Source organism: Larimichthys crocea, chromosome XXIV (assembly GCF_000972845.2).
Source record: "Larimichthys crocea isolate SSNF chromosome XXIV, L_crocea_2.0, whole genome shotgun sequence".
NCBI lineage: Eukaryota > Metazoa > Chordata > Actinopteri > Sciaenidae > Larimichthys > Larimichthys crocea.
In genome coordinates this window covers 15,334,549-15,361,832 of record NC_040034.1, presented here as the reverse complement: position 1 = coordinate 15,361,832, position 27,284 = coordinate 15,334,549, and the positions used below count along the sequence as shown (strand labels likewise).

The following is a 27,284-nucleotide window of genomic DNA, read 5'->3' as shown; positions in this document are numbered from 1 at the left end:
GCATGAAAGAGGCCAGCACCTGCATCGCGAGGCGTACGGGAGGAGGGTCGGAAAACTTTCTGCATATTGATATCATCTCTGTTCGATTGCGTAACAGAATGTGATTTCCAACCACATTTGGAAGTAGTGACAGCTGTGGTCAAGGGGGAAACTAGGAATACCCTTAAAGGCTCATGTGACCTGCCAAAAAGTGAGCTATTTTGTAGTTGTCTTATTGAAATCAGCTCAGTGAAAGGCTCTGTTAACATACATCGCATCAAAATGTCAAAAAAAAAAGTGAGACTGCTTAACCCACCCTGCACTCTCTCAGTCATGTACTTTAACGGAAAAAGAGTGAGCTCAGGTGGTTTCATTGCAAGTGACACTTAATCTATGCTGTGGCAGTCTTCTAAGCACATATGTCTGTGCACTTCCTGTAATGTTTGGACTGACTTCCTGCCAGTGCACGCTCTGTAGCAGCAGCCGTTCACCACAAGAGAAGTGGTGCGGCCCACAGCATAGATGTCTGAGTGGTAGAAAATACGACAGCACGGGTTTAGTTTGTGTTAGGAATCTGAGAGACTTGTTAATTCATGTCTTCGCTCAGGGCTGAACATGACCATGCCCCCCCCCCAAACTCAACAGGGGGTTTTGGTTAAAATAATGATTTGTAATTGGTTTATTTGTTTGTTTCTGCACCTGGAAGTGAGTGTCTAATGTTGTCTTTTCATGCTTGCTCAAAGTTTATTTTTAAATGTTTCGCTGGCCACGAAATGAACAGACACAAACCACATGTGTGATTCAGACAAATAGCCTTTTTGTCCCAATACTAAATTTGACACCTGAAACCACAGGAAACACTACAGGCTCCAATCGCCAAAACGTTTTCTTGTGTTGTCAGTATAACTGGTGAAATCAATCTAAAGCTAACTGAAATCCTTTACCTTACCAAAGACTCTTTTACAGTGTAGGTTGAATACCTCTGGACCAGCACCTCAACCTTCCACTCACAGTGTGCCTCACCTGAAAGGTCACAGCCTCACAGATGTTATACACAAAAGAAGCACAAAGAATATACAAATATAACTCCGCCACTGTCTTGCAGGCTACCGTACCCTCCTTTTCTAACTGTATTGGAACATTCACGTCTTGGCTTCCACTTTGGGAGAGGTGCTGTCCTGACCCCTTTACCATGGAGTCTATAACGTCTCCCCCCCTTGCTCAAACGCAGCTGCATGGTAAAGCACCTGTTAGAAGCCTGCAGAGCAACCCTCAACCTTTCAACGACAGGAAACTCTCTGGGTTTCTCTCCTCCACTCTAAATTGCGTGTTTGCATTCGTGTGTGTACAGACACACATCAGCACTTATAGCAGTGAGTTAGTTATAACAAGAGAAGCGGATGATGACAACTTCACACCCAGGTTCCTGAAACTCAAACACTGATAAATTACTCTTGGAGAAAAACAGCTATTTAACAAAGAATATCTCTATGGCGGTACTTGAATTCTGATATTATTGGACGCTTGAAGAGACATTTCATAATTCAAGAGGTAAGTTTCAAACTTCTATCAGTGTTACACAGCATGTATAGATAAAGAAAAGACTGTGACTAAGCTGCATACCAATGAATCTGAGGTTGTTGTTTTTTTTTTGAGAGTTTGTAAAGGGTATGTTCTTTTGACTTTTTTATGTCCTACATTGAACTTATAGATAAGACTAATAGTCTCACGACTAAAATTAATAGCCAATTAGCTAAAAATACATATTTTTATAGTTTTAGTGTATGATTTTATAATAACAAGATTATATTCAGATGCTTGTTATATGATCGTAACTGTTAATAAAAAAAATAGGTGTTACAAAGAAGCGGATCACATAAGAACAACAGGATGTTTTCTTATTGTAATAAACCACATACTGCATCTTGTTAGTTTGAAGCTTGTTATTAAAATAAAATTTAAAAAAAAGAAAACATTTTTGTGTTTGTAGATGTCACGCAAAAATATCCATATGTGAGAACTAATGCAGATGATGATGATGACTGCATGTAATGTACAAAATCTGAATGTGAAACATCAAATTATTACTGTGAAATTGGGAAAATAAGAAAATCTTCATAAAAATTGTAAATTGTTAACATTGTGTAACATGTAGATCTCATTTTCTTTTGAAAATATTTAACTAGTCCACAAGCTTCACTCGCATTCAGACAAATTTCTTACAGACCTCACTTACCCTCTCTATACCCGTTATTGCAAACAATAACAACCACTACCATTTGTTTGGAAAGCCCTTCAGCTGCAGATCATAAAAAAAATAAGAGGGTAGCCCCTTAACGGAAAAAGATGACTTTGTTTGTATGACTCCCTGAGTGCTGGCTAGTAGGCGTAGGAGTGTTGATTATTCAAAAAAAAGCTCCTGATGATCCTCCAGTGATTCACTCCTTGGGGTCTCAGTACAGTGGTGTGATGTTACTGCCGGGTCAGGCCTCTTCAGACTTTTCTCACGGTTCTGAGCATTTGGGCTGCTGAGATTAGCCCACTGACCTTGTTCCATGACTGGTCCAATGGGAGCAAAGTGAGCTTGAGAAAGCCAGTTTGTACAGGGCACCAGCACAAAACACAATGCAGACACTGGATTATACAAGATCAGGAGACGTTTGTAGATCATTGTAGAGCCTGCTATTCAAGTTCAAATTAGAATGAGAACACGTAAAGGCCTGTGATTCGCAACACTGACGGTAGTACCAACAATGTGCAATTTTTTTCATCATGGTGCATCATGGTGTCTGAAATGAAAGCGTTTACATGTGTTAGTTTCCAGCTTGATTCATCACAGAGCCTCCATTTTGAGGCGAGGCCCTGAGTCACATCCGATGAAATCAGTTTTCAGAAACGAAAACATTTCGTTGTTCTTTCGTTGTTAATCTTTTCCACCTGCAAATCTGAAACACAACCACAAAAGAAATCTTTGGAAATTTGAATTATATATATATATATTGTTGTTGTTGTTGTTTGTTTGTTTGTAAAGTACTTAATAATTTGAGAAAGTTGTCTAGTCAACTAAGATGTCGGCCAAAAAGAAAACACTCCCATTAGAGAATATTTGCAATTTAAAAAATGACTAATCATATTTCATAAACACACTGATGCCAGTACCTTTTGAAAAAACAACTCTGAATCTCTAAATCGCAGGAAAAAATGGGATGTAACTGCAGTTCGGACTATTCAGACAGTGAATGGATTGAGAATTTGGACGAAATCTGTGAACACTGCAACTGTCCCATCTCTCCCCAGTCATGCAATCCAGTAAGTGTCTATTGACAATTTTGTATGTGCAGGCTTGTATCTGTGTTTATATGTGTCAGTGCATTGTAGTGTATGAATGTGTGTAAGTGAGGTGACATGAATGGGTTTTGGTTATATTGTGTGGTTGAATGTGAATGGCCACTTGGAGGACATAACACATACTGCAGTACAGTACAAGTCAGAAGGTGTTAATATTGCATGGTCTCTCACTCATTCGTGTTGTGTAAATGCACACATTACCCCGAAAATTATATTATATAAGTGCAATGTGTTATTGTATGCTTGAGTCCAGAAAAGTTTTTATAACTTACATAACTGCGAAGGAAGTTGTCTTTTGTGTGTGTGATTAAATAGGAGTGTAATTATTCTCTCGATGTTGTTTGTTTCCTCTCCATGAGTTTGATGAACCATTAGATTAGAAATAAAAGAGAAAAACACCTGGCTGTGCCATAATACACCGAGACATTTTGTCTGGGAGAAAAAACCCAAACTGCTGATGATTTATCGACGAGATTTGCACAAGAAACCAGAAACTTGTTGCTGTGAATGTGACACATGATAGTGCCTTATTTTACAGATTCTATTGTTCTGTGAAAAAATTTAAAAAGAAAGTCTAATCTTGATGTTTCTCTCACTAGTACACAGACCAGCTGATTCCATACCCATCACAGCATTCACCTCCTACATCTCCATTACCAGGTGACAAGATATTTTTCTCTATGTAGTTTGTGTGTCTCTCTTCTATACGTTATATGTAACATCAACACAAATACAACATACAACACCTTTTTAATGAGGTAGAAAAGGGCAACAGAGGATATTCCTCTTCTGGGATTAGACAGACATGCAGCAGATGATGTATATATACATAAGAAGCTGTAGTAAAATTATGTAAAAGGTAGTATTAGTTTAATGTACAAACATGTAACATTAAGGAAGTGTGTGATAAATTTACAAGTTTCAGGAAGAGTGTTAAAGTGTGAATAATACATGTTTTTTTAAAATAATGTTACATTATTTCCAATTAAACTGAAGTTTAGACTTTACATCCACGTCTTTCACCTCCTCACTTTCTAATCACTTGCTCCAGATTGTGCATTTAATATTTTGTCCACACAACTTTTCCCTTGTTTTTCACTCATTTTCTTGGAATATTTCCATCATGCTTAATGTGTCTAAAATGTTTTGGCAATATCCGATACCTCATTGTCTCATGTTCCTCTGGTTGAGCTTTATAAAGTGTCTATTGCAGGGCGTTGGTCAGTCAGTGAATACAGAAAGTAATTAACTATTTTAATATTTAAAATTATTTTTTATATTGAATTGTTTGAATTGAGTTGTATCATTGTATGGATTCAGGCGGGAGGTCAGGAGACTGTAAATGACAAATGTCAACTCCAAAAGCTGGCTTTCCCACGTTTCACTACAAGAAACAAACGTCAGAACTTTAGCCCCTTGTTTTGAATTGCAACTTAAAGATATACGTGGTAGTAACTCGCGTAATGGGTTTGAAGCACAGAAACGGCTCGGTTTGTTGGACTGACCTAAGTTATTGCATCTTATTGCATTTTAAAGTCTCACAGCGTACATTGAAACTCATCAGAAACCCACCTTTTCTGCCACTGGGGCTTCACATATCTCTGTGTGACATATCACCTTTGTGTATTTGCTGTATTATATTTCTGTCTTGAAGTGAAAAAGCCTATCACTGTAAACTGGAATTCTTTGTAAGTCCTTGGGGTTGTATTCTCCTTGGAAACAAATTATGGTTAGACTAGCTAAGATTCTGTACACCTCACCGTCAGTCACGCAATAATGAGCAATCATGAGCAATCATGAATTCACGCTGCTCGGGGGACGCGGCAAGGAAGCCCACTATAAACAAGCGGCACATAACATAAACATTGATTCTATTTCAACACTCACATTTAGTCGTGATTAAAACTATCCCCAATGTATTTAATCAATGTTTTATATAGAACTTACAATATTCCTCTTGCAGACAACCTTGTGGTGGCCATATACAGCTATGAACCGAACCATGATGGTGATTTGGGCTTCGAGAAGGGAGACAAACTCAAGATCATCAACAAGTAAGCTCCGAATACAATCCACTCAACACTTTGTGTGCAGCAAAACCATCTGTGCAACCAGAACCAAAAGTGAAGCATTGGTATTCACGTTTCCCCACCTCACTGGAGACCTGTTGCATTTAAGTCCCCCATACTCTTTTGCAACATGTTTCCTGTCTCTCTCGATCGTCAACTATTCGTCAATAAAGGCACACACAAAAAAAAAAGTCAAAAAGCCACATGATGGGTTTGAAAAGAGGAAACCTACATTTTTCTCATATATAAATACAGGAAATAAACATGCACGTTGCTGACAGACCTTAAGTGCACTTGTTCAGCTATAAAATACTTTAGGATATTAAGAATATTAAGGATATAATGGGCTTTTTATTTTATTTCTTGAGTAAGAAATAAATGGCTATAAATTTAATTTGGTTTTATCTGGTGGTACATTAAATTTACACAATCAGGGCAGTGGTTACCATTCAAAAACATGATCTTGTCCTTGGTAACACAGCTGGAAATTTGGGGGGGTTTACATTCTACATGCACACATATAACATGTTTTGTTTTTGTTAATTTTAATATTTTTTAGACTAAATGTATCTGTTTTTGGGGCAAAAAACTTAATTAAATGCTTTTAAACTACATATTATTTGGTCCTCGGCATGTAGAAGACAACATTTCTTTCATTACAATATATTTAAGTGGTTCAGTGAATAAATAGATCATGATTTAAATACTCGCTAGATTGCTACAGGTGGGGGATTTTCGCAAGATGAATTTGGACTCATGTTTCTAAAATCCTGGCTACGGCCCTGACAGACATAGGTGTGAAAATATTTTTGATTTTAGGGGAACGTATTCCTCTTATTGACTTAGAAAACTTTTAACAAGCAATACACATTGTTGTGAATTTTATATATCGCAGAAAGAGAGCATGTTTCATTTTTCTGAAGTCTCTCCTGTCTCTTCTGCTGATATATAAGACAAGACATTCCCCCACCTTCTGAAGGTGATACAGTTCATTTCATGCTGTGATCATTCACGTTGCAAAGATCCTTTTTGCCGGTGGGGGCTAATTGAAACTGCTTTGTGAAGGTGTACCTATTCATGCCAGAAAGTCTAGACTGCTGTGAGGCATCACATATATGTAAACTCATTGTAGTGTCTTGTCATCCATCCAGGGACGATCCAGAATGGTACTTGGCAGAGTCTCTCACCACAGGCCAGCAGGGCTACATCCCATACAACTTTGTTGCAATGACCACAGTGGAGACTGAACCGTACGTCATACAGGAAACATAAAGATTCTGCTCTCAACACTCACTTAACGCCAGCTTACATAATGTGTGCTGTGTCCCTGAGGGAAAGGAAGTGGTTAGCTCAAAGTTTGAAGCATATTGTGTGTTTGTGCTGCAGGTGGTTCTTTAAGAACATTTCTAGAAATGAAGCCATGAGGCTCCTCCTCGCTCCTGGGAATACGTTGGGTTCCTTCCTGATTCGAGAGAGTGAGACAAACCCAGGTGAAGTGACAATCATCGTATTAACTCATTTAAAGTCTACAGTATACTGTATACTGTTGTATGGCTGGTCTGTTATATTTGCTTTGAAACATCAATATATTCACAGACCAGCTGATTCCATGATTGGTATCTTCTCTCACCCACTCTTGTTGTTACTGGCAGCATTTCTAAAATATGACCCATTTCCCACAAACCCCTTTCCTGTTTCCCAGCTCGCTTCATCTAATTTCAGTTTTGCTTTGCTGCTGAAAATGTTGAGACTTGTACATCCACATTTCCATCATGCCTATTTCTGCACAATGGAATGTTGACCTAATTAAATGTGTGCTATAAATGAATATTTTCTGTGCTGTAAAGCAGCAGAGCAGACCAAAAGCTGGTCAATTGTATAATAAAGTTAGTGTTAAAGCTGATAGAGTTTGCTCCCCTGCTACTAAAATGGATCAAGCATTGATTAATTGATGTTGCAATGCTACACATTTGATTTGATTTGGGATTTTAGGTGAAAGCTGCATCATTTCACACTTAAACACTTATACTTGCTCTTTGTTCTAGGTTCATACTCCTTATCAGTCAGGGATTTGGACCAAAACAGTGGGGAAGGAGTCAAGCACTACAGAATTCGCAACATGGACAATGGCGGCTTTTACATCACAGCCAAGATATCCTTTAACTCGCTGAAGGAGCTTGTCCAACATCACTCACGTACGTACAGCAACTTAAGAGGATTAATCAACATAACTGATAACTGTGGGGTCTTCCTTTTAAAACCTCCTTTATCTCTTTGTCATCCAGGTGATGCAGATGGTTTGTGCACAAAGCTGATGAAGCCATGTCAGTCAAGGGCACCACAGAAGCCCTGGTGGCAGGATGAGTGGGAGATTCCCCGTGAATCCCTGAAGCTGGAGCGCAAGCTTGGAGCAGGACAGTTTGGAGAAGTTTGGATGGGTGAGTACAAAAATAAAAGACAAAAAAGAAGAGGAAGCAATGGTCATGGGGTTAGCAAAAGAATATTTATAGCTTAAATTAGTTGTTCTCAATTTTCTATATATGAGTTTGAACATTTTACAAAGATACATCACAAAGCCCAGTTTCTCAGTCGAGTTTTGGGTTTCACTGTGTGTCTACTAGAAAGACTTTAGCCAGGGTTTTTCTGCAGTGTATGCAGAACAGTTTCCTCAACACAGCCCTAATTGTAGGCTTGTATGAGCTGGTTAACTGGAGAATGACGTGAGGTATTATCTTTGTTATGCAACATCACTCAAACTACATGAATCTACCTTTCAAACGAGCACACAGACTGGAGCCTCTTTATAATACTTGCATGAATGTCTGTTGTCATTGTAGAGTATTAAGTTAAACAAGAAGGCACAATGTTTTGATCACGGGAGTATCAGTTGAAATAATCTGTACCACAACCCCCTTATTATTCTATTGGATGGGTATTTTCCATCCGTGTTTGCCAGCACAACTCAACATCCTAAACAAACCACTGTATTAGAGCTAAACATTGCCAACGCTGGAACGTGTCCTCATTTCACAGCCACTTTTTATTTACGGCATCTTCTTGCATGTAGTCTGAGCACTGTATTTGTTTCCTCCAAACACTGGTTCAAGCACATAGTTGAGTAATGGGAGTGTCTGCTGTGAAATGTTTAATTTGAGAATATGTGATAACCGTCCTTTATGGCGAGAAGATTTCCATTGCAGATAAAAACAATGGCTTTGAATATGTTCCCAGCAAGGTTCGTGCATGGTGTGGGATTTTCAGGGTGTTATATGATTGGAGATAACGCTGGATGACATGATATATGGGAGTGTGAGTGTGCCAGTGTGCTGGAACGGAATCCTGTTTGCATGAGAGTCATGTTGAAATAACTGCTGTTAGTTTAGCACGTATTTGATCACAACCCATGATACAGACAGTGTATTTATTACTGGGATGAAAGCTCTTCTGGTTTACTTTTACATTAGTTATAGTGTAGCAGCCAAATTCATGTATACAAAACATGTTTTAGTCACATTAGCAACATGGCCAGTCCACTACTTTAGTCCAGATTGAAATAACTCAACAATTAGTAGATGGATTGTCTTGAGATTTTAAGCCTAGTGACTAGTACCATCATTGATTTTATGCGAAATGGCTCAACGACTATTGGGTGGATTGCCATTAAAATTTGGACAGATATTCATGGTCCCCAGTGGATGAATCCCATTGACCGTGGGCATCCTCTGTTTTATCATTTAGCACCACCAGAAGGTCATAAGTTTAAATGTCCAGTGAAATATCTCAGTATGTACTTCATAAATTGGCACAAACTGTAGTATATGTATTCATGTTTCAAAGGCAATGAATCCTACTGACTTTGGTGATCCCCCAACTTTTTTTTCTAGCATCGTCATGAAGTTGACATTTGTGGTTTTGAGTGAAATGTCTCAACAACTCCTGACTTATTTCCCCTCCTTCTTTCAATTACCGTTAGGACAGCAGGTCAAAATTCCAGTTAGTCTCATACTTAATCATACTAGGCTGTACTTTTGTGCTTAAGATCAGCATGTTAGCATCCTGAATTTAGCTCAAAGCACCATTATACCTAAGTTGAAGCTAGTAGCGTGGCTTTAGACTTGGTTTTAATCAATGCCTTTCAGAAAATCAGTGATGTCTATGTGTATATTTTCAGGTGTCTACAATAACGACAGGCGAGTGGCAATTAAGAACCTGAAGATGGGCACAATGTCAGTGGAAGCCTTCCTGGCAGAGGCCAACATGATGAAGAACTTGCAGCATCCACGTCTCGTCCGCCTCTTCGCTGTTGTTACACAGGAGCCAATCTATATTGTTACAGAGTACATGGAAAATGGTGGGTAGAAATATATGTCAAAGCCTGGTTCATTTTACTAACAATGCAAATGGGAACATGAAGATGAAATTCCAGATATCACTGAATGCATCAAAAGAAAAAGAACTCTTTGAAAAATACCTTGGACTTTGTCCTATTGTGTTTCCAAGAAATGAATGCTCGTTTAAAGCTAGATATCAATTAGAAAGAAATCCTTCTGTAATCATACCAGCTCTATTCAGTCCAGTTAGTCACTTCAAATATGTTTTAGCTTGTCTGAAACGATCATTTCCTCAATCTCTTGCTCCATTACCCTCAACACCAAAGATGGTGTCGTCAGAGTAAGCTCTGTGCCTGGAGCGAAGACAAAGTGTTTTATACAGTCAGGATCAAACATGTTGATCTGTTATCAGACTCTGGGTGGCAGAACACATGCAGGAACAAAAGACTGGGCTGCACCATGTGTTTCACCCTCTTCATGAGTCATAGTGTTTTCAGACGTGCGCTCCACTCCGGTGACTTTGCTGAATTCGCTTTTTGATCACCTAACCACAGCTGCTTTCCTATTTGTTTGTGTTTGATGAATGATATGATATAAGACGCAGGGCACAATCATTACCCGTGACTGTGAATGAATGTGGCTGTGTGAGCACAACCTAAATAAGGGATCTAAGTCATGAGCTGCGCCCCTCAAAGCATGCCGCTCCGCTGAAGTGGCGCACCTTCAGATAGGCTATTTTCAGCTTCTCCTCATGACCATCCCGTATTCACTGCTCTGTGCTAAAATGTTTCAAAGCAAACTTCGACTTTCATTTTTTCTGGGCCCCTCCAGTCAGGTTACTGGTGTTTACTCACAGAGGGGAAGTCTCTCTTGGACAGTCTAAGACGAGGTGATGTTAAAATAGGAGAGGGTGATTCACCAGGTTATTGTTCAGCCCTGATAAAACCTGGCAACTTTCCAGAGTCTGTGTTAGGCACATGCATCCACAGACACTCACATGCACACACAGAAACAAATAATGGAACACTATGGTTGTGGTAGTAAACTCCAACAATGGCAATTTGTGAGGCATCTTGCCACTGGATCTTCCTCTTTCCCGTCAATACATGTGAAATCACTGTTAATCAAAAACATTATAAAATGGGGTCATGCTAACATAGCCATAATACAAACTCCGTTTCAAGAAATACGTAATTACATGCAGCAGTTATATGGAAATGATCCAGTATCTGCTTCCCTTTAACCTCAAAAGTCTTTGTAATTCTGTTTCACTGGGAGGAACAATAACAAAATGCATAGAGAGATGTTGTCACAAACACAGCAGCTGCCTTACAGCTGAACTGAATGGAGTGCCTTTGTATAGTCTTGTATGTGTGGCCTGTAAACCACCAGCAGTGGCTCTACATGAGGCTGCCTCTTTGTCTGGGATCCATGTGTGGACAGGACACAATTGTTGTCTCTGTTGTCAAGAGAAAGGATGGTTCGGAGTTCCCGTCTTTTCAATTTGTCCTTTTTTTTATTATTGAAGACAACAAAGATGGAAAATAACAGGCGTGTCATCTCAGCTTCCCTTTGTGACCTTGACAAAGAGTGCTCTTTTGGCTTTTAGACTTCAAAAGCTGTCTTCCGGACTTAAGCAGAGGAGCAAAGGCCTTCTTTTTCCTGGCCCAGTCATTCCTCTTAAAGTACTTCCTTTGGTTTGACTTGGTTGGCTGACATGCAGAGGTATTGTTCTGCGCTAATCAAACTCAACACAAAGTCAGCTGTCAGAAATGATGCATCAACTTGACTGATGCTCTGTGTACTTCCTCACAATGTTATGTTCACTGTTTTGAACTGCTATTCTGGTACAACTCTGCCGACTTATGTCTGTGGGGAGTCATGATGTTTTTGTTGCCCAAGGAAAAAGTCATTAGTCTTCTGGACAAACATACATTTAATTGTTGTTTAATCTCCTGTTCATAGTTCATTCAAATATAGTACAAAAACAAGTACTGTGGTGGTGTTACCCTAGTTTATTTTCAAATATAGGTTGTCAGGTTGTTGCGGTTAATGTATTTGTGAAATGCATGCATACAGTTCGCCTCAGTTAGCAGTAGCAAACAAGCCAATAAAAACGTGATTTTCTGAGGAAATATAACTTGAATGTCATTTTTACAGGTAGCCTTGTGGATTACCTAAAAACAACAGAGGGAAGCAGTTTGCCCATGAACACTCTGATAGACATGGCGTCTCAGGTAAGACGTTTCTATCGCTGTTTAAACACTCCATTTAGCAGATGCCCTTTGATTCTTTCACTTCCTATTCTCTCACCGTGATCCTCATAGACAGGAACTGCCCACTGCTGTAATGAGGTTTTCATTCAACACTTATGTCGTAACAGCAACAGTGTGTGTATTCAGGCATGCATGTCTCACTAACCTTTTATCTTACTCACCAAGGTGCACACTCAGCTAGCTATTAAAATCGGTTTCACGGTGACAAAACCTGAAACTGAACACATGATACTGATTTTCCGTTTAATTTCTGTGAATTTGTCTTGCTGTCTTTCATCAACCCACTGCTCTTGTACAGCTCTGCCAACGTGACAACCATTGGAAAGTTGTGAATATGCGATTTAAAACCCGAGGAATGACTAATTTGTTCAGATAAGCTTTGTTTCTTTCTTGTCAAGCGCTAGGTAAGATTGATATGCCTCATGTTTGTTATTAGATATGAAGCCACAGACAGGAAGCAATTAGCATAGCTTAGCACAAAAACTGAAAACGGGGACTCTGTCCAGTAACAAAATCCACCTACCAGGACATCTACAGCTCACTAATCAACATGTTAGATCTGGTTTGTTGAAGCCATACCTGTAAGCGTAAAAACAACAAGACTTCCTGGTTTCTTATCGTTGCTGCGGGGTTGCCAGGCAACCAACTCTGACCCCAGCAATATTAAAACAAACAATAAAAAAAAAATCAGATGCTATATTTTAATTAGTGAGCTTTGGAAGTGCTGGAAGAAACTTACCCTTGGATAGAGCCAGGCTAGCTGTTTCCCCCGGTGTCTAGTCTTCATGCTAAGCTCTCTCTTGGCAACAAAGGGAATAAGAATATATTCCAAAATGTCTAACTCTAATCATGGCCACATCTTCTTCTTGAAACATTACATATCAGTAAAGAAACTTTGACTTACATGCATTGTGGGTGTGGGAATGGAAAACACAACCACAGGAAGACGACGTTTTGAAGTTAAATAAGAGAAAAGATTCCTCATCCGGAGTAGGCAGATTCTCCGACGCCTTACAGCTTGGCGCAGAGAGGTAGCATTTATACAGAGCTTTGTGGTGAACATATTTTACAGAAAGATGCCTTCAAGGCACTCGTCACGCACTGATAGCATTTGCGGTAAAAGCGCTAAGCAAGTAACTCTAACCATCGTGTGATGGACCATAAGTGATTAATGAACTGATGACACTGTCCAGATCTTTATGCCTTTTGCTTGAAATGTATGCAATCAGAAGAGCTTGAGTTTTACTCAGTTCCTTGAATGGGAAGTCATGACAACGGTAGAAGTTTGTAAAATACACAGACACACGTACATCTCACGTTTATGACAAGACCTCAAGGGCAAATGGGACCTATGTGAGAGATTCTTGTCTGAAATGTCAACTCACCCAGTAAAACGTAGAGAGTTACAAATTTGAACACACAAAGATACAGATGTTTGTTAAGGGTGACTTCATTTCCTAATTTAAGACATCTTATCCCAGTTGCTTCACACATTAGATGATTCATAATAGTATTGGATTGAATCATAAACACAGTCACTGGCATAATCAGCCAGTCTGTCAGTAAGGTAAAGGGAGGGCTGCAGCTTTAAGTATCAGGAAGTAGAGCAGGCACAGCTGTGCACCTGGGTGGAGTACAGAGGTAAAAGGGTGCAAGGAACTGACCTGAGGATGTGGTAAACTCCCCGGTTTTGGAATCTTTCTATTGAGCTGTCAACCACACACAAATATTACACAATACATAAAAAAAATACTCATGCGCATCATGCTTGAACGCATAGATAGAAAGTCTTGTCTGATGAAGTGCTGTCCCCTGCAGGTGGCTGATGGCATGGCCTTCATTGAGGAGAAAAATTACATTCATCGAGACCTGAGAGCAGCCAACATTCTGGTGTCTCATGAACTCATCTGTAAGATTGCCGACTTTGGACTGGCCAGACTGATCGAGGACAACGAATACACAGCAAGAGAGGGTAATAAGAGAGAGATCAGATGTTCTTTTGAGTTCATGTAACAAGCCTCGTAGTATATTGTTTGTTTTATTATAAGGTTTTTGTTTGTCAATTGTATTTAGCAAGGAAAAACTTAAAGCATGATGAAAATCTGTGCAGTAGCTCCACCAAGTGTTCATGCTTTTTTTTTTTTTTTGCTCCCTCCTGTGTTCATAGGTGCAAAGTTCCCCATCAAATGGACTGCCCCAGAGGCTATTAACTATGGCACCTTCTCCATAAAATCAGATGTGTGGTCATTTGGGATCCTTCTGACAGAAATAGTGACATATGGACGCATACCATACCCTGGTAAATACTCATTCATCAATTGCAACATAATTTTATAGTAGCACCATATTATAGTTGCCAAAAACTTCTCCTATATTTCACCCATTGTTCAGGTATGTCCAACCCAGAGGTTATCCAGAACCTGGAGCGAAATTACAGAATGCCGAAGCCAGACAACTGTTCAGATGGGCTCTATAACGTCATGTCCCTGTGCTGGAGGGAAAACCCAGAGGACAGGCCCACATTCGAGTACCTGAGGAGTGTTCTGGAGGATTTCTTCACTGCCACAGAGAGGCAGTACCAAGAATAGCCCTGATGGGGCAAAAAGACACACAGACATACAATGAATATACTCAAACTAAAGCCTGTGAAGGTGGATGCTGGATTTTATTTTATTTTTTTGTTTACTGAAGAGTTTATGTTTTATATGGATAGGGTAATAACTGAGATTTCTTTTTTCCCCTGTATCAAACTTATTCTGAAGTGTCCTTTTTAGATATAATACAGTCACACATGGAGGCTGAAACTCTTATAACAGCTGGATTAGTCAACAGCAGAAAGGAGAGTGATCACCATGCTGCTTGAATAAAGCTGGGAACTGTATAATGTAGCTGAATAAGTAGCTGGTGCTCATTATTAATATGTAAATACTGTCTAACTGCTTTAGCTGTGTTTTACCTCTTTAATAAATGTTTGAATTTTTATTTTTTACTTGCAGTAAAAAAAAAAAAAACTTGACATGGATGTTGGATCTTGTTGTTTATAAAACAGAAACCATATCACCTACAATGAACCACCTTTAGCTAGAATATACTGTGTGATATGTTTCATAACATACAAAAAATGCTCAAAATTTGTATTTGTATATTTAAATATTTTTATCAAATTAAATCACGGTACATTGTGGATGCTGTAGTTTTGATCTTGTGTAACATATTTTGCAGATAAACCAAAAGAAATTCACAATACGACAAAATATTTATTTCATTTTACTTTTCCATTCTACCTTACACTAATACTGGACTACATTTTAGATTTTAGCACATATTATACCTTTTACCACGCTATATTTATTTGATAATTACACTAAGGTTTTATATTAGAAACATATTAACTTGTTAAATATGATGCATCACCATAGCAGCATATTAATGGAGGTGGAAATAGCTGCTCTTTGACCTGCATAATTCAAATGCTGCTTAAACTTCAATGCATGACTATAAATCCAAAAATATCATAATATTGTAATACTACAGGAACCATTGGGCTACATAAAGAGAACTTTTACTACCTTAAGTATATTTGAATACTTTTGTACTTATATTTAAGTTACATTTTGAATGCAGGTTCTTACTTAGTGGTACAGCTAAGATAAGATAGACTTTATTGATGTACACTATGGAAATTCACTTGCTACAACAGCTCACAGTACACAAAGTAAGTAAGAAAATACTCATGAATGAGAAAAAAAAATCTAAGATATACTCAAAATTGAAAAATAAAATATTATATAGTATAGTTATATACATTATACACACCTTTCACATGTATGAATATGCATGTTGGATCATATCACAGAAATTATAAAATACAATTATAAATACAATAATAGCACTGTACACACTGTATCTTGCATATAGAATAGATATTGGCGTATTGATTTCTCGAGGAGAAATTCTTTTTTCACTCATGTATTTTACCCAAAATACAACCACACATAGACATGCAAATGTGGAGAGATGCCACACAGTTTAAAATGCATGTAAATAGAATAGAATTTCCCCGTTGAGGGGATTATTAAGTATTTCTTCTTCTTCTTCTTTTAAAAGATGAATAAATATATTGCTTGAACTCCTTGATAAAGGCAACAAAACATGGTTTCCTTTTAGTAAATGTACATGGTCACCATAATAATAACAGAGAGAGTCCTTTTCAGCAATACAATCACACAGATTTTGCCAGAATTTCCTTAAAATAAGTAAATAAAAGGTAGCTGAAGTCAACAGGATTAAAAAATAAGTAAATAAAAGGTAGCTGAAGTCAACAGGATTAACGAATTCATAAGGCCAGTGATGTTGTGGGGATGCAGATGGACTCGCTGACTGTGGCGTTGGAAAGGAGGATGCTGTCTAAGGTGCAGGCTATCTTGGACTATGACTCCCATCCACTCCATGAGATACTGGACAGACTCAGAAGCAGCTTTACCGAGAGACTGCTGGCACCAAGATGCTCCACAGAGAGACACAAGAAGTCTTTCCTTTCTGTGAGCATCAGCCTCTACAACTCCTCCCTCAAAATATCAGACACTCAAAGTCAAGCCCAGTAGCCATCGAACTGGCTTGTGCAATAAATAAGTGCAATTTTCTCATGCATGCATACTGCACTTTATACAATCAGTGTCTATTCTCTCTCTGTACAGTCTCTCAAAGACTATAAGGTTTTAGATTTACATATTGCATAGTTCACTGTTACTTGTTTTTTAATTTTACTGTTACTTATACATGTGTATATAGTGTAAAATTGGATATCGTATAGGTGTGTAGTGTTAAAGTTTTGTTTTCTTGCTATTGTTTTCGTGCTATCACTCATTATCTCACTTACCGTTTGGGAGAACAAAAACTATTTCCCCGCAGGGATTAATAAAGTATTTCTGATTCTGATTACTAAAATGAGCAGCATCCTCTCCACCACACAGTGGACAGACAGCGGAGCAGCTTCTCCCACAGGCTGCTACAGCTCCGCTGTCGAAGGGACAGATACAGGAAATCTTTCCTGCTACATGCATTACACTGTATAACAACAGCTAGGTCATAATCTACAATCTACAGTCACTTCACATTTCTCCCTACTTTGTACATATCAACACTGCCAACTTGCTGTATATACCTCTGTACAATATATCTTATTTTATCGTATTTACTATTGTTTTTTGATATTTTATTATGTATATTTTGCTTTATAGTATATTTTTATTCTTTGTTGTCACTTGTCACTTTGTGTAATGCTGCTGCTGCACTATAATTTCCCAGCTTGGGATAAATAAAGTCTATCTATCTATCTATCTATCTATCTATCTATCTATCTATCACAGTTTTTGGACATCTGTGAAGGAAAACTACATTTCCCATCAGCCTCATAACACATGGACTACACGGTGGGGGGGCGGGGCGCTCTGCCGCCCCCTGTCGGCAGCAGCTGACATGACACGCATTGATCAGACGTGATACAAACTATCCGCCTCTCGACGCTCCTGCCTGCGGTGTGTGCGGTGAAAGCAGCCAAAGAGCACCAAAATGGCGCTTACTTCGCAAGGAACAAAGAAAAAAGTTTGCTACTACTACGACGGTGAGTGCTCGCGTGCTTGTACTTTAGGCAGCGCACGCGGTGATGAATGAAATCCACCTTTTTTTTTCCCGCGTTGGCCGCGCGCGGCTGCAGTTTTATTTCACCTCCTGCTGTAAACCGGGCACGTTAGCTAACCCTGCTAGCTCGAGGAGCAGGCGGCTGTCTTCATCTCTAAACACAGCGCCGCGCGCTCCACGCGTCCTAATATCACCTGTCCGGTGTCTCTAAGACACCTGGCTGCCCTTTTAAAAGCTGTTCGGGTCGTTTATCCGCCCGATGTGAGCACTTCAACCAGATTAGTGAACGTGACTAGCCGGACGGCTAACAAAGGGGATGTGGGTACTTCATTGTCGCCGCAATTAACGTCAACATTAAAATGGCTCGTGCTGCCTTCACATGCCAAACGTTTCGACGTGAATCAATGTTTTGTTCGACGTTAGCAGCAAAGCGCCACCTCGTAGGTGCATGTGGAGAGTTTGTAACTCATAGTTTCATCGAGGCGGTTTGATTTTGAATATTTTTTTTTTTTTTGGAGTGGGAAGTCCGGTTGCGGGATCATAACGCACAGTTTTGCGTGATGGTGTTGTTGCTTTGCTACTTTTTTAAACCTGTTTTGCACTTATGTTTGCATTTGTTCAGCTTGCATGTAAATAAATAAACAAATAATCCAAAGTGTGTTTTTATTTGTTTGCATTTCAGGTGATGTTGGAAATTACTACTATGGTCAGGGTCACCCCATGAAGCCACACCGAATCCGCATGACTCACAACCTGTTACTCAACTATGGCCTCTACAGAAAGATGGAGATATATGTATGTTTAAAAAAAGAAAAGTGCCTTCTTGGTCAACTTACTGGACTGCAACATCAACTTTTCATGTGTGAGTAATCTTGTCTCGTCTCTGTTTCAGCGTCCGCACAAAGCCAGCGGAGAGGAGATGACCAAGTATCACAGCGACGATTACATCAAGTTCCTGCGCTCAATCCGACCGGACAACATGTCAGAGTACAGCAAACAAATGCAGCGATGTAAGTGCGGCTCATTGTATACAAGGTGTATAATAAAACACTAAATGGGGGCACCCTGGTGGCTCAACAGGTAGAGTTGACCAGGTCATCGATGTATCATGAAGACAGACAAGGCGAATCAGTCATCTCCATGGTTTAAGTCTAAGTTTTGCACAAATTGGATGAAAAAAAGACAAAAGTACTAAAAAACTAAACTCCAGGGCGCCATGGAAACAGAGTTAAGAGGCTTATTTGTGTTCATCAAAACTAACTGTGTAGCAGTATCATAATTATTATGTGTGCCCTTACTTTGCAGTTAATGTGGGAGAGGACTGTCCGGTGTTTGATGGTTTATTTGAGTTCTGCCAGCTCTCAGGAGGCGGCTCTGTTGGTAAGTTGTTTCTCTTTTTAAATACTGCTCAGACAGACACGCTGTGTCAGGACAATAATCATGCCGACATCATTGCCTCCAGTAATCTGTTAAGTTCAGTAAAAGCAGGCTGTTAATTCTCGCCTCCTTACTGCGCTCCAGCCGGCGCTGTGAAGTTGAACAAACAGCAGACAGACATCGCCATTAACTGGGCTGGAGGCCTGCACCACGCCAAGAAGTCCGAGGCCTCAGGGTTTTGCTACGTCAACGACATCGTACTGGCTATTCTGGAGTTACTGAAGTGAGTACAAAAGCCCTATTAAAGTCACTCAAGCACATGCTTGTGGATGATACTCTGCATGGTGGATTAAAGGTCTTTTTTTGAGAACTGATGATGAGTTCAGGGTCTAGTTCTCCTAGGTGGGCTGTTTGTTTTCAGAAAGAAATATATATAAATAAATACAATTTTAGAATACTTCTAAAGACAAAAATAGTTTTCTTATCGGCTAAATTAAAAGTGTTAGGACTGAAATATACTTCCCGTTTTTCCAGATACCACCAGAGAGTCCTGTACATCGATATAGACATCCACCATGGGGACGGTGTCGAGGAAGCTTTCTACACCACAGACCGCGTCATGACGGTTTCCTTCCATAAATACGGAGAGTACTTCCCTGGCACAGGCGACCTGAGGGTAAGCCTTGAAACCTCTTGACAGATAAAAGTCATATCATCATAGTGTTACAGTGAGCTGACATTTACTTTGTTCTCCTCAGGACATCGGTGCCGGGAAGGGTAAATACTACGCTGTGAATTACCCGCTGAGGGATGGGATTGACGATGAGTCATATGAAGCCATATTCAAGCCTGTAAGTACATAAAGACTTGTTGACTGTGATACTTTGCTAGTTGAGATGTCCCCCGCTGCACAGAAGCAGGTTTAACATGGATGTTGTCGTTTGTGTAGATCATGGCCAAAGTGATGGAGATGTACCAACCCAGTGCGGTGGTTCTGCAGTGTGGAGCAGATTCTCTGTCAGGAGACAGGCTCGGGTGCTTTAACCTCACCATTAAAGGTTGGTTAACGAAGCAGCACTCTGTTTATGGCACAACTCTGTTAAATAAAGTTAAACAAAAAAAAAATAACATGGTGTGTTTAGGTCACGCCAAGTGTGTGGAGTACATGAAGAGCTTCAACCTGCCGCTGCTCATGCTGGGCGGAGGAGGCTACACCATCCGTAATGTGGCACGCTGCTGGACATATGAGACTGCTGTAGCTCTTGATACCTCCATCCCCAATGGTGAGTCTTTGTGCTGCACTGAATATGATTAGTTCAGATAAATGTATACTGAGTAACTGTGCGCTTTGTGGTAAACCCTCAAATCTTCTTGTAGCAAGCGCAACATTTTGAATCTGTTGTAGAAGCGCTGTACAAACAATATTATGTTTACGTATTGATGAAGTAATGACTCTAAAACTCCACAGAGCTCCCATACAACGACTACTTTGAGTACTTCGGACCAGACTTCAAGCTGCACATCAGCCCCTCCAACATGACCAATCAGAACACCAACGACTACCTGGAGAAGATCAAGTGAGTGCATGAAACTCCCATTTATTTATTTATTCATGAGGATGTGTTCAATGTCTAGCTAACACAGCATCATCTGAGTCCTGATTCAGTAGTCGCAGCAGCTTTCACATTTCTTTTATTGCAATTGGAAAGTTGAGTTAAACCTGCATTCTCTCCTCTAGGCAACGCTTGTTTGAAAACCTGCGTATGCTGCCCCACGCCCCGGGAGTTCAGATGCAGGCCATCCCTGAAGACGCTGTGCAGGAGGACAGTGGAGACGAGGAGGAAGACGACCCCAACAAACGCATCTCCAGTGAGCTACCATTTTATTTCGCACTTCTCTAGAAACTTGCAGAAGAGTGCCGTGTTTTAATCCAACCTCGTCCTGTGTTGACGTTCAGTCCGCGCTCACGACAAGAGGATAGCGTGTGAAGAGGAGTTCTCTGACTCAGAGGATGAAGGCGAAGGAGGCCGCAGAAACGCAGCCAGCTTCAAGAAAGTCAAGAGAGCCAAAACCGAAGGAGAGAAGGAGGGAGAAGAAAAGGAGAAGAAAGGTGAGGAGGAAACAAAAGGTATCTATTCATTTTTTATTTTTAGTTTTTTCCATTTTCACCTCACCCTACTCATGTCATTCATAAAGAGGTCTTATGAGTTAAGACAGGTCATCCTCATAACAGAGGCTGTTATGATGATAGCTATGAATTTGTTTTTTTCTTTTATAGAAGTAAAGGAAGAAGAGAAAGTACCAGAGGAGGAGAAAATGGACACCTCAAAGTGAGAAAGCATTGCACACATTTAATCACCATGTTGTCCGGGAAGTGGCTTGTTCGGAGCGTTAAATTCTTTTCCTTCCTCTGGGTCTTTTAGGCCTAAAGAGGAGTCCAAGACACCTTGAGGTCCTCAGCAGCCAATGATGCCAATACAACTGATCAGGACGGATCTTAATGCAAGATTTTTGTTTTTGTTTTGGATATATCATCTTTCCAGGCTGCTGCTGTGGATCCATGAAGGACTTTACCTTTGTAATGAATCCTCACTCTCTCACAATGGGACGGGGGCGATCTTAAACATGATTTTCTAGCACACCTTTTCAACCTTGCTGTTTATGGACTAAAGTCCATCAGTGTTTTGGAGTATTGTTTTGTATGCTTTCCTTTTTTTTTATCTTAAATCTTTTTACGCTATGACATTTGCTTTTCCCGTGTGAAGCAACTCTGTAAAATGACTTAGTACATGTATGCTTTTATATATCTGATGGATTTAATTTATTTAAATCATAGATATTTTGGCTACTCTGTTTCGTCTTTCAGTCCCATGTCTTTGAATATGTAGTTTGAAGCATGTTTATACAATAGATACTTTTCTGTAATACATTTGTGTCACTGGTCTTGCCTGCTAAGGTCACCAAGAGTGGTTAAGAAGGTTGTGTACATACCTGCATACCTTTTTTTTACATGTCATAGTGTACATTACAGTCTTATATTTTAGAATGTAGTTTCTTATGTGCCCTTTACTGACACATTGACATCGTCTTTGGTAAATTTCCTGGACTCCTGCCTCACAATATCGAAACGTTTGAGTCGGTATGCGTCTTAGATTCCACTGAAATTTTGGACTTTAGTGTCCAGTAGTACTCAGTGTAAAATGGGAAGCAAGACAAATGCCAGAATGAATTTGTTGTGTATATATATTTGTATTCTGAAACATAAGTAAAAGTGTTCCCCAAGAGAGCTTGGAAATGTCATTTAAATCTGACAGACCCCGGTGTGTGTTGACCACATTTTCAACACCAATAAAAACTGCCCTAAAAAAAGTTATGTAGCTATATTCTTTAAGGTTTTTCTAACATAAAATGTTGCATCTGGTCTAATGAAATGATTGACAACATTTAAAAAAAGACATTTAATGTCAAGATACCAATACAAGTACATGACATAACAGCAAAACATGAACATTTCAAACCAACAGTATTTTTAAAAGGAAAAAAAACAACACATTTTGATACAGAAGGAAATTAAATGTTATTGCCTCTGCTGGTTTTAGTCCCATAGATTTCTTTGGACGTTCAAGGCGTAACAGACACACTCAATTCAACAACTTCATGGATGATTTATCCAGTGCAGGCCCAACAGTTTGCAACCTATCTCGTTAGGTTTAGCTGCCTCAGAGCCATTCACCCGTTTCCACTGCCGTGACTCCATCCAGCAGTTCGTCCTGCTCTTCAGGCTCAGGTGTACCATCGGCCTCTGGATCTTGTGCTGGAGGCGATGATGGAATTTCATAAACTTCTCTCTGGATACGCACCTGGAACATTTATATGAATTGAAATTGGACCAGATGGGTCCAATCAGTTAAGCGCATACATGCTGTCTTTCATATATTACACACCTACGATCTCTACAGGAAGCTAAATAAAGAAAACAATTGAATAAAAATGTAAATTTAGCCCCCAGGTACAACTGTTTTCTCTGAGACACTCAGAACTCGTGTGGGAAACCTTTAGACATCTTAATGCGTATGCAGGTAAAGACCCGTCAAAACATTCTTGAGAGCCATATTTCACTGGCTATGACGACTATCACAAGAATGAAAATGACAGTTTTGCACTGGTGCTGAACAGCAATTAAAAAAATTCATGTCATTGTATCAGACAGCAAATCCAAATTTTATACAACATAATTTGAACAGTTAAATGTGACCACAAAGCTGTCAGTCTAGGTAAGACATCGTAATGTGTTTCTCAGATTAAAAACTTGATTTCATATTTTGAAATTTTTTATTGTATTTCAATGTTGCTAACACATTACACTTTATTTCACATTAGATTTTTTTCTAAGGTGTTTATAAAAAAACAATATGTTTTTCACTTTAAAGCTTTGATTTCACTTTCAAGATCGTGCCATGTGATCGCGCACAGACACCACGAGACGAGGGGCACAGTTAACACGCTGCTCTGTTCAGGATTGCCCTGTCAGCAGGTTTACACCACTGGCTTCTATTTGTCTGTATTAAATTCAAAGTCACATTGCTATTTGTAGATATAATAAAGTCAGGTCAGTTTACTGTTAAAACTTTGGCTTGATTTAATGTTGTTTTGTTTGCTTCTTTGCTTCTACTACCAAGTCTAGTCTTAAAATAATACTTTGTATGTCTGATGCAAATGGATGTTAGGTGTTACTTTATAGTTAAATGATTTGTGTGCTGTTCTAAAGACATTATGTAACTTTTGTACAGTACAGTATGTCATTCTGAATAACAACATCAAACAGGAAAGTGCTGATTTCCGTATATACACAAGGTTAAAATTTGTCCCTGTATGGAGTTTTCGGTTCTGCTTTGGGACGTTTTAGAGATTCACTTATTTTTTCCCCCGTTTAGAAAACATCACTGCTCCATTTACATTCAAGCTAAAAACATGTTTACATATTGACTGACATGAAATGAAATTATGACGTGTCAGTCAGATGACATAGCAATCAACACTTGCAAACACTAAACACAAAAACAAATAATGAACATTGTCACACGTCAGTGATCTTACCCTTCTGGCCAGGGTTGGCCTCGTCCTGCACGGACACAGGTAGAGGAATGAAGTACATGCAGCAAAGCAGCGGAAGGCAAACACCATTTCCACTATGGACATCAAGATGAGAGGCACCCACAGAATGATTGTTGTCCCCTGGTCAACAACAAAACAACAGCACATTATTTCTGAACGCATCTTTTACTGCAGCAATTCAAGTCGCCATCCAAACTGCTGATGGATGAATATTTATTTTCAACTTACATAAATCCGGGTGGGGTCAAAGGGGCATTCGTATGTGATGCTGGAAGAGGAGTCAATGATCTTCTCAGAAGACTCGCAGTGCGTTAGCAGGCTCTTTCCTTTGTAAATAATGGCCTTCACCATAGCAACTGATAAGCCTAAGGCTGAGGCAATTGCCAGGAGGCCCGCCACAAAGCCAAAGACCAACAAGACCCACTGCTGCGAGGACAACATGACATGAATGTGTCAAAACCTTTAATCTAGCATGTGACATAAAAGTAGATATAAAAGGGGAAGTATTGTCAGAACAGGGAAATCACAGGTGAGTCTACGTTCAAACGTTTAAATAAATTGTGTGTGCAAGAAGATGATAACTATTTCTACTACATCTTCCGTATCTCCACACACACACACACACACACACACACACACTAAAGAAGACACAAAGGGCAAGTTCTAACAGGAACCAGAAAATGAAAGACATCACGAGCAATGAATGGAGGAGGGAGAAGCAGTGCTAAAGAGAGGGGAGCAGTATTTACCAGGATCCTGTTTTTCTTGTTTTTGGATAGGACAATGGCTGTTATTCCACTACTAATCCCCTAAAAGGCACAACAAGAGAAAAAGATGATGAACAGATGATACTCAAATGATGCTATTTAAGGATTATTATGATCAGATATGGAGTTTTTTTTTTCAGCAAGACCTATTTTAGGATCATACTCTTTTCTTATTGCACACGTCCTATCACTTACAAACAAGCCTGCCACAATGGCGATGACATTAGCGATGGCGTACACCATGGTACGGGCTTGAGCGTGCACGTTGATGTGTCGGAGCACAGCGCCGTGTACCAGCGCACCAAGAAGAAAGTTGACATGGCCCACCAACACCAGCCCCAGCCCCATCTTCATCAGGGCTTTGTTGTCCTTGAGGTTGGCACAGCATACTCCTAGAAGAGGATTTTGATAACTTAACTTAGCTTTAAGCATTCATGACCTCTGCCTACATAAAATAAATACAAGATAATCCATTACATTGTGTGTATGACTGTTGATTTTGTCCGACTCTAATCCCTGGTACGAATATGTAAATACCAGCTGTGTGAGTGAATAATTGACAGGAATCAATCTAGTACACAAGATGAAATTCAAAGTTTATGAAATGTGATCTGAACTATAGAATGAGCTGCAAGTACAGCACACTGGGAACTTGTGTGTGTGAGAACTGACTTCATCGCACACTTGTGGTGTCAGCGAAGCGGGCTGGTGGTTAGCACACCGTGACAACGTTTGAGAATAAGGCTGTTACCACAATTATCTTCGACCCCTGCAAAGATGAGTGAAAACCTCATCCACTGCATGCTGCAAAACTATGTCGACAATCTAGAGAAAGGGTCTGAGGGTGTGTTGAATTAAGTTGCTCATGCTTCTGAGCAAAGGTGAAGCACACACGCACACACAAACACACACACACATCTATAAAGCCCCTCCTAACAGGACTAACCTTTGGGTGGGGTGTTTAAACATTCACCACCACATTTACCTGGCCTGAGGGGTGAGGTAGAAATAGATACCTGTGATCAGCAAGTCTCATTCAATCTGCAGCTGGCTGCTGTGGCAAAACTCACCATGTTTTTAGTCATAATATTGTTAAGAGTATTGTTTGCTACAAAAACAGTATGACATAACAGTATTCACATATTCATGTAGTGAATCTTATCAAATTATAGATTTTATCGGACAGGGGCAACATGTCTCTTTCATTCTGCTTGGTGATGTTAGACTTTTACTTATAATAATGACATGACATACCCTGTGGGGCCCATACTATACTATGAGTAATCATGAATCCTATAGGCGCCTATAGAACAGCACCAAAAAAAAGTTTGACTTGTATTTAGATTAAACAACAAACAAGGTAGTAGAGCACATGTATGTACGGCTTAATTTCATTCATGTAAATTAACACTAAGGCAATTTTACACTGAGCTCCGTCAAAAGAAAACATATAGGCAAAAAATATGTTTGCTACGTCTCTTGCAGACCACGCCTTAAAACTTTAGCACGCAGCACACCTGTATATCGTGTAACTGTTGTAAAAATAAAAAAAAACATGCCTTAATATCAACTTACCTAAATTCACCATGGTGTATTTTAAGTCCCCCTTAGATCATATTAGTGTAAAAGTTGTATTAAAGTCATTTCTGACAGCTTTTCGACACTCCGTTTGCGGTGGGTCGTTGACTTCCGTAACTGCCGCTCACCTGCGGACAAACAGACACCACCTCCCGCCCACCGGTGCGGAGGCTCCGCCCCGACAGACCAAAGACATACACATCTGTTAGAAATAAATGCAACTTTATATCCATCAGCTGGACTGACTATCCATGCTTAAAGTAATGATGTTCCTTTGTTTCCCCTTGCTGAATCACTGTTGATGACTGCTTTACTTTCCAAATGTATAAACCTGTTTATAAGTACTTCTTTTGCTGTCCATAGAGATTCCCATCTTGATTCTTAAGTCTTTTGAATAACTACACTTTATAAGAAGGGTATAAAACATATACTTAAATAATGCATGACTCATGATGGTTAAAAGCTTTAATTAGTGCAGGGTGTGTCATCTTTTCCTGTTGGTCAAGTCACTATTAGATCACCAGTTAAGGAACATTAATAATTCATACATTAAAGCAACACTGTACATTTTGAAAGCAGAAATTACACATCCTCTCTTTTACAGATATAAAGGTAAATTCATACCCATGAAAAGCACAGTTCCTCACATCAACACACTTGCTGGTTTTGCTGCTACATCCTGACTTGGTATGGTATGACCACTAGCTTGTGGTAGATAATATTAGCTTATATTGCAATTCACTAGCTCTATCACTTCTTCTCCACTTTTACTACTGTTACACAACATTTTAGCATTTAAGCATG

General features: G+C 39.5%; 3 protein-coding genes across 6 annotated transcripts; 2 read left to right on the top strand and 1 right to left on the bottom strand.

Annotated features, from left to right (window-relative positions):
• The first annotated feature begins 1,328 nt into the window (after positions 1 to 1,328).
• Positions 1,329 to 15,187, top strand: lck (LCK proto-oncogene, Src family tyrosine kinase). Its single transcript, NM_001303314.1, is given in 13 exon segments — positions 1,329 to 1,530; positions 3,175 to 3,288; positions 3,927 to 3,987; positions 5,291 to 5,381; positions 6,548 to 6,646; positions 6,783 to 6,886; positions 7,442 to 7,591; positions 7,682 to 7,834; positions 9,568 to 9,747; positions 11,888 to 11,964; positions 13,822 to 13,975; positions 14,171 to 14,302; positions 14,395 to 15,187. Coding segments are annotated over 12 exon segments (1,506 nt in total). The 5' UTR covers positions 1,329 to 1,530; positions 3,175 to 3,180; the 3' UTR covers positions 14,592 to 15,187.
• A 2,286-nt stretch (positions 15,188 to 17,473) lies between these two features.
• Positions 17,474 to 22,104, top strand: LOC104919311 (probable histone deacetylase 1-B). 4 transcript variants are annotated; one of them, XM_010731298.3, is made up of 14 exons: positions 17,474 to 17,626; positions 18,326 to 18,438; positions 18,536 to 18,653; positions 18,949 to 19,023; positions 19,165 to 19,303; positions 19,555 to 19,696; positions 19,779 to 19,871; positions 19,970 to 20,078; positions 20,163 to 20,303; positions 20,489 to 20,597; positions 20,759 to 20,889; positions 20,978 to 21,130; positions 21,299 to 21,350; positions 21,444 to 22,104. In XM_010731298.3, the coding sequence occupies exons 1-14, from the start codon at positions 17,575 to 17,577 to the stop codon at positions 21,469 to 21,471; spliced, it is 1,455 nt and encodes a 484-aa protein (XP_010729600.1). In that variant the 5' UTR covers positions 17,474 to 17,574; the 3' UTR covers positions 21,472 to 22,104. The 4 variants fall into 4 exon arrangements, with proteins under 4 accessions (XP_010729600.1, XP_027130926.1, XP_027130928.1 ...); XM_027275125.1 differs by having other exon boundaries at positions 20,978 to 21,148; XM_027275127.1 differs by lacking the exon at positions 17,474 to 17,626 and adding an exon at positions 17,753 to 17,904 and having other exon boundaries at positions 20,978 to 21,148.
• On the bottom strand, positions 21,743 to 26,671 carry tmem54a (transmembrane protein 54a). Its single transcript, XM_010731297.3, has 6 exons — positions 26,478 to 26,671; positions 25,098 to 25,294; positions 24,885 to 24,944; positions 24,364 to 24,561; positions 24,118 to 24,255; positions 21,743 to 22,880 (listed from the first exon to the last, which is right to left on the bottom strand). Exons 1-6 carry the CDS (start codon positions 26,488 to 26,490, stop codon positions 22,740 to 22,742), a joined length of 747 nt encoding a protein of 248 aa, XP_010729599.3. The 5' UTR covers positions 26,491 to 26,671; the 3' UTR covers positions 21,743 to 22,739.
• Between the last annotated feature and the right edge of the window lie 613 nt (positions 26,672 to 27,284).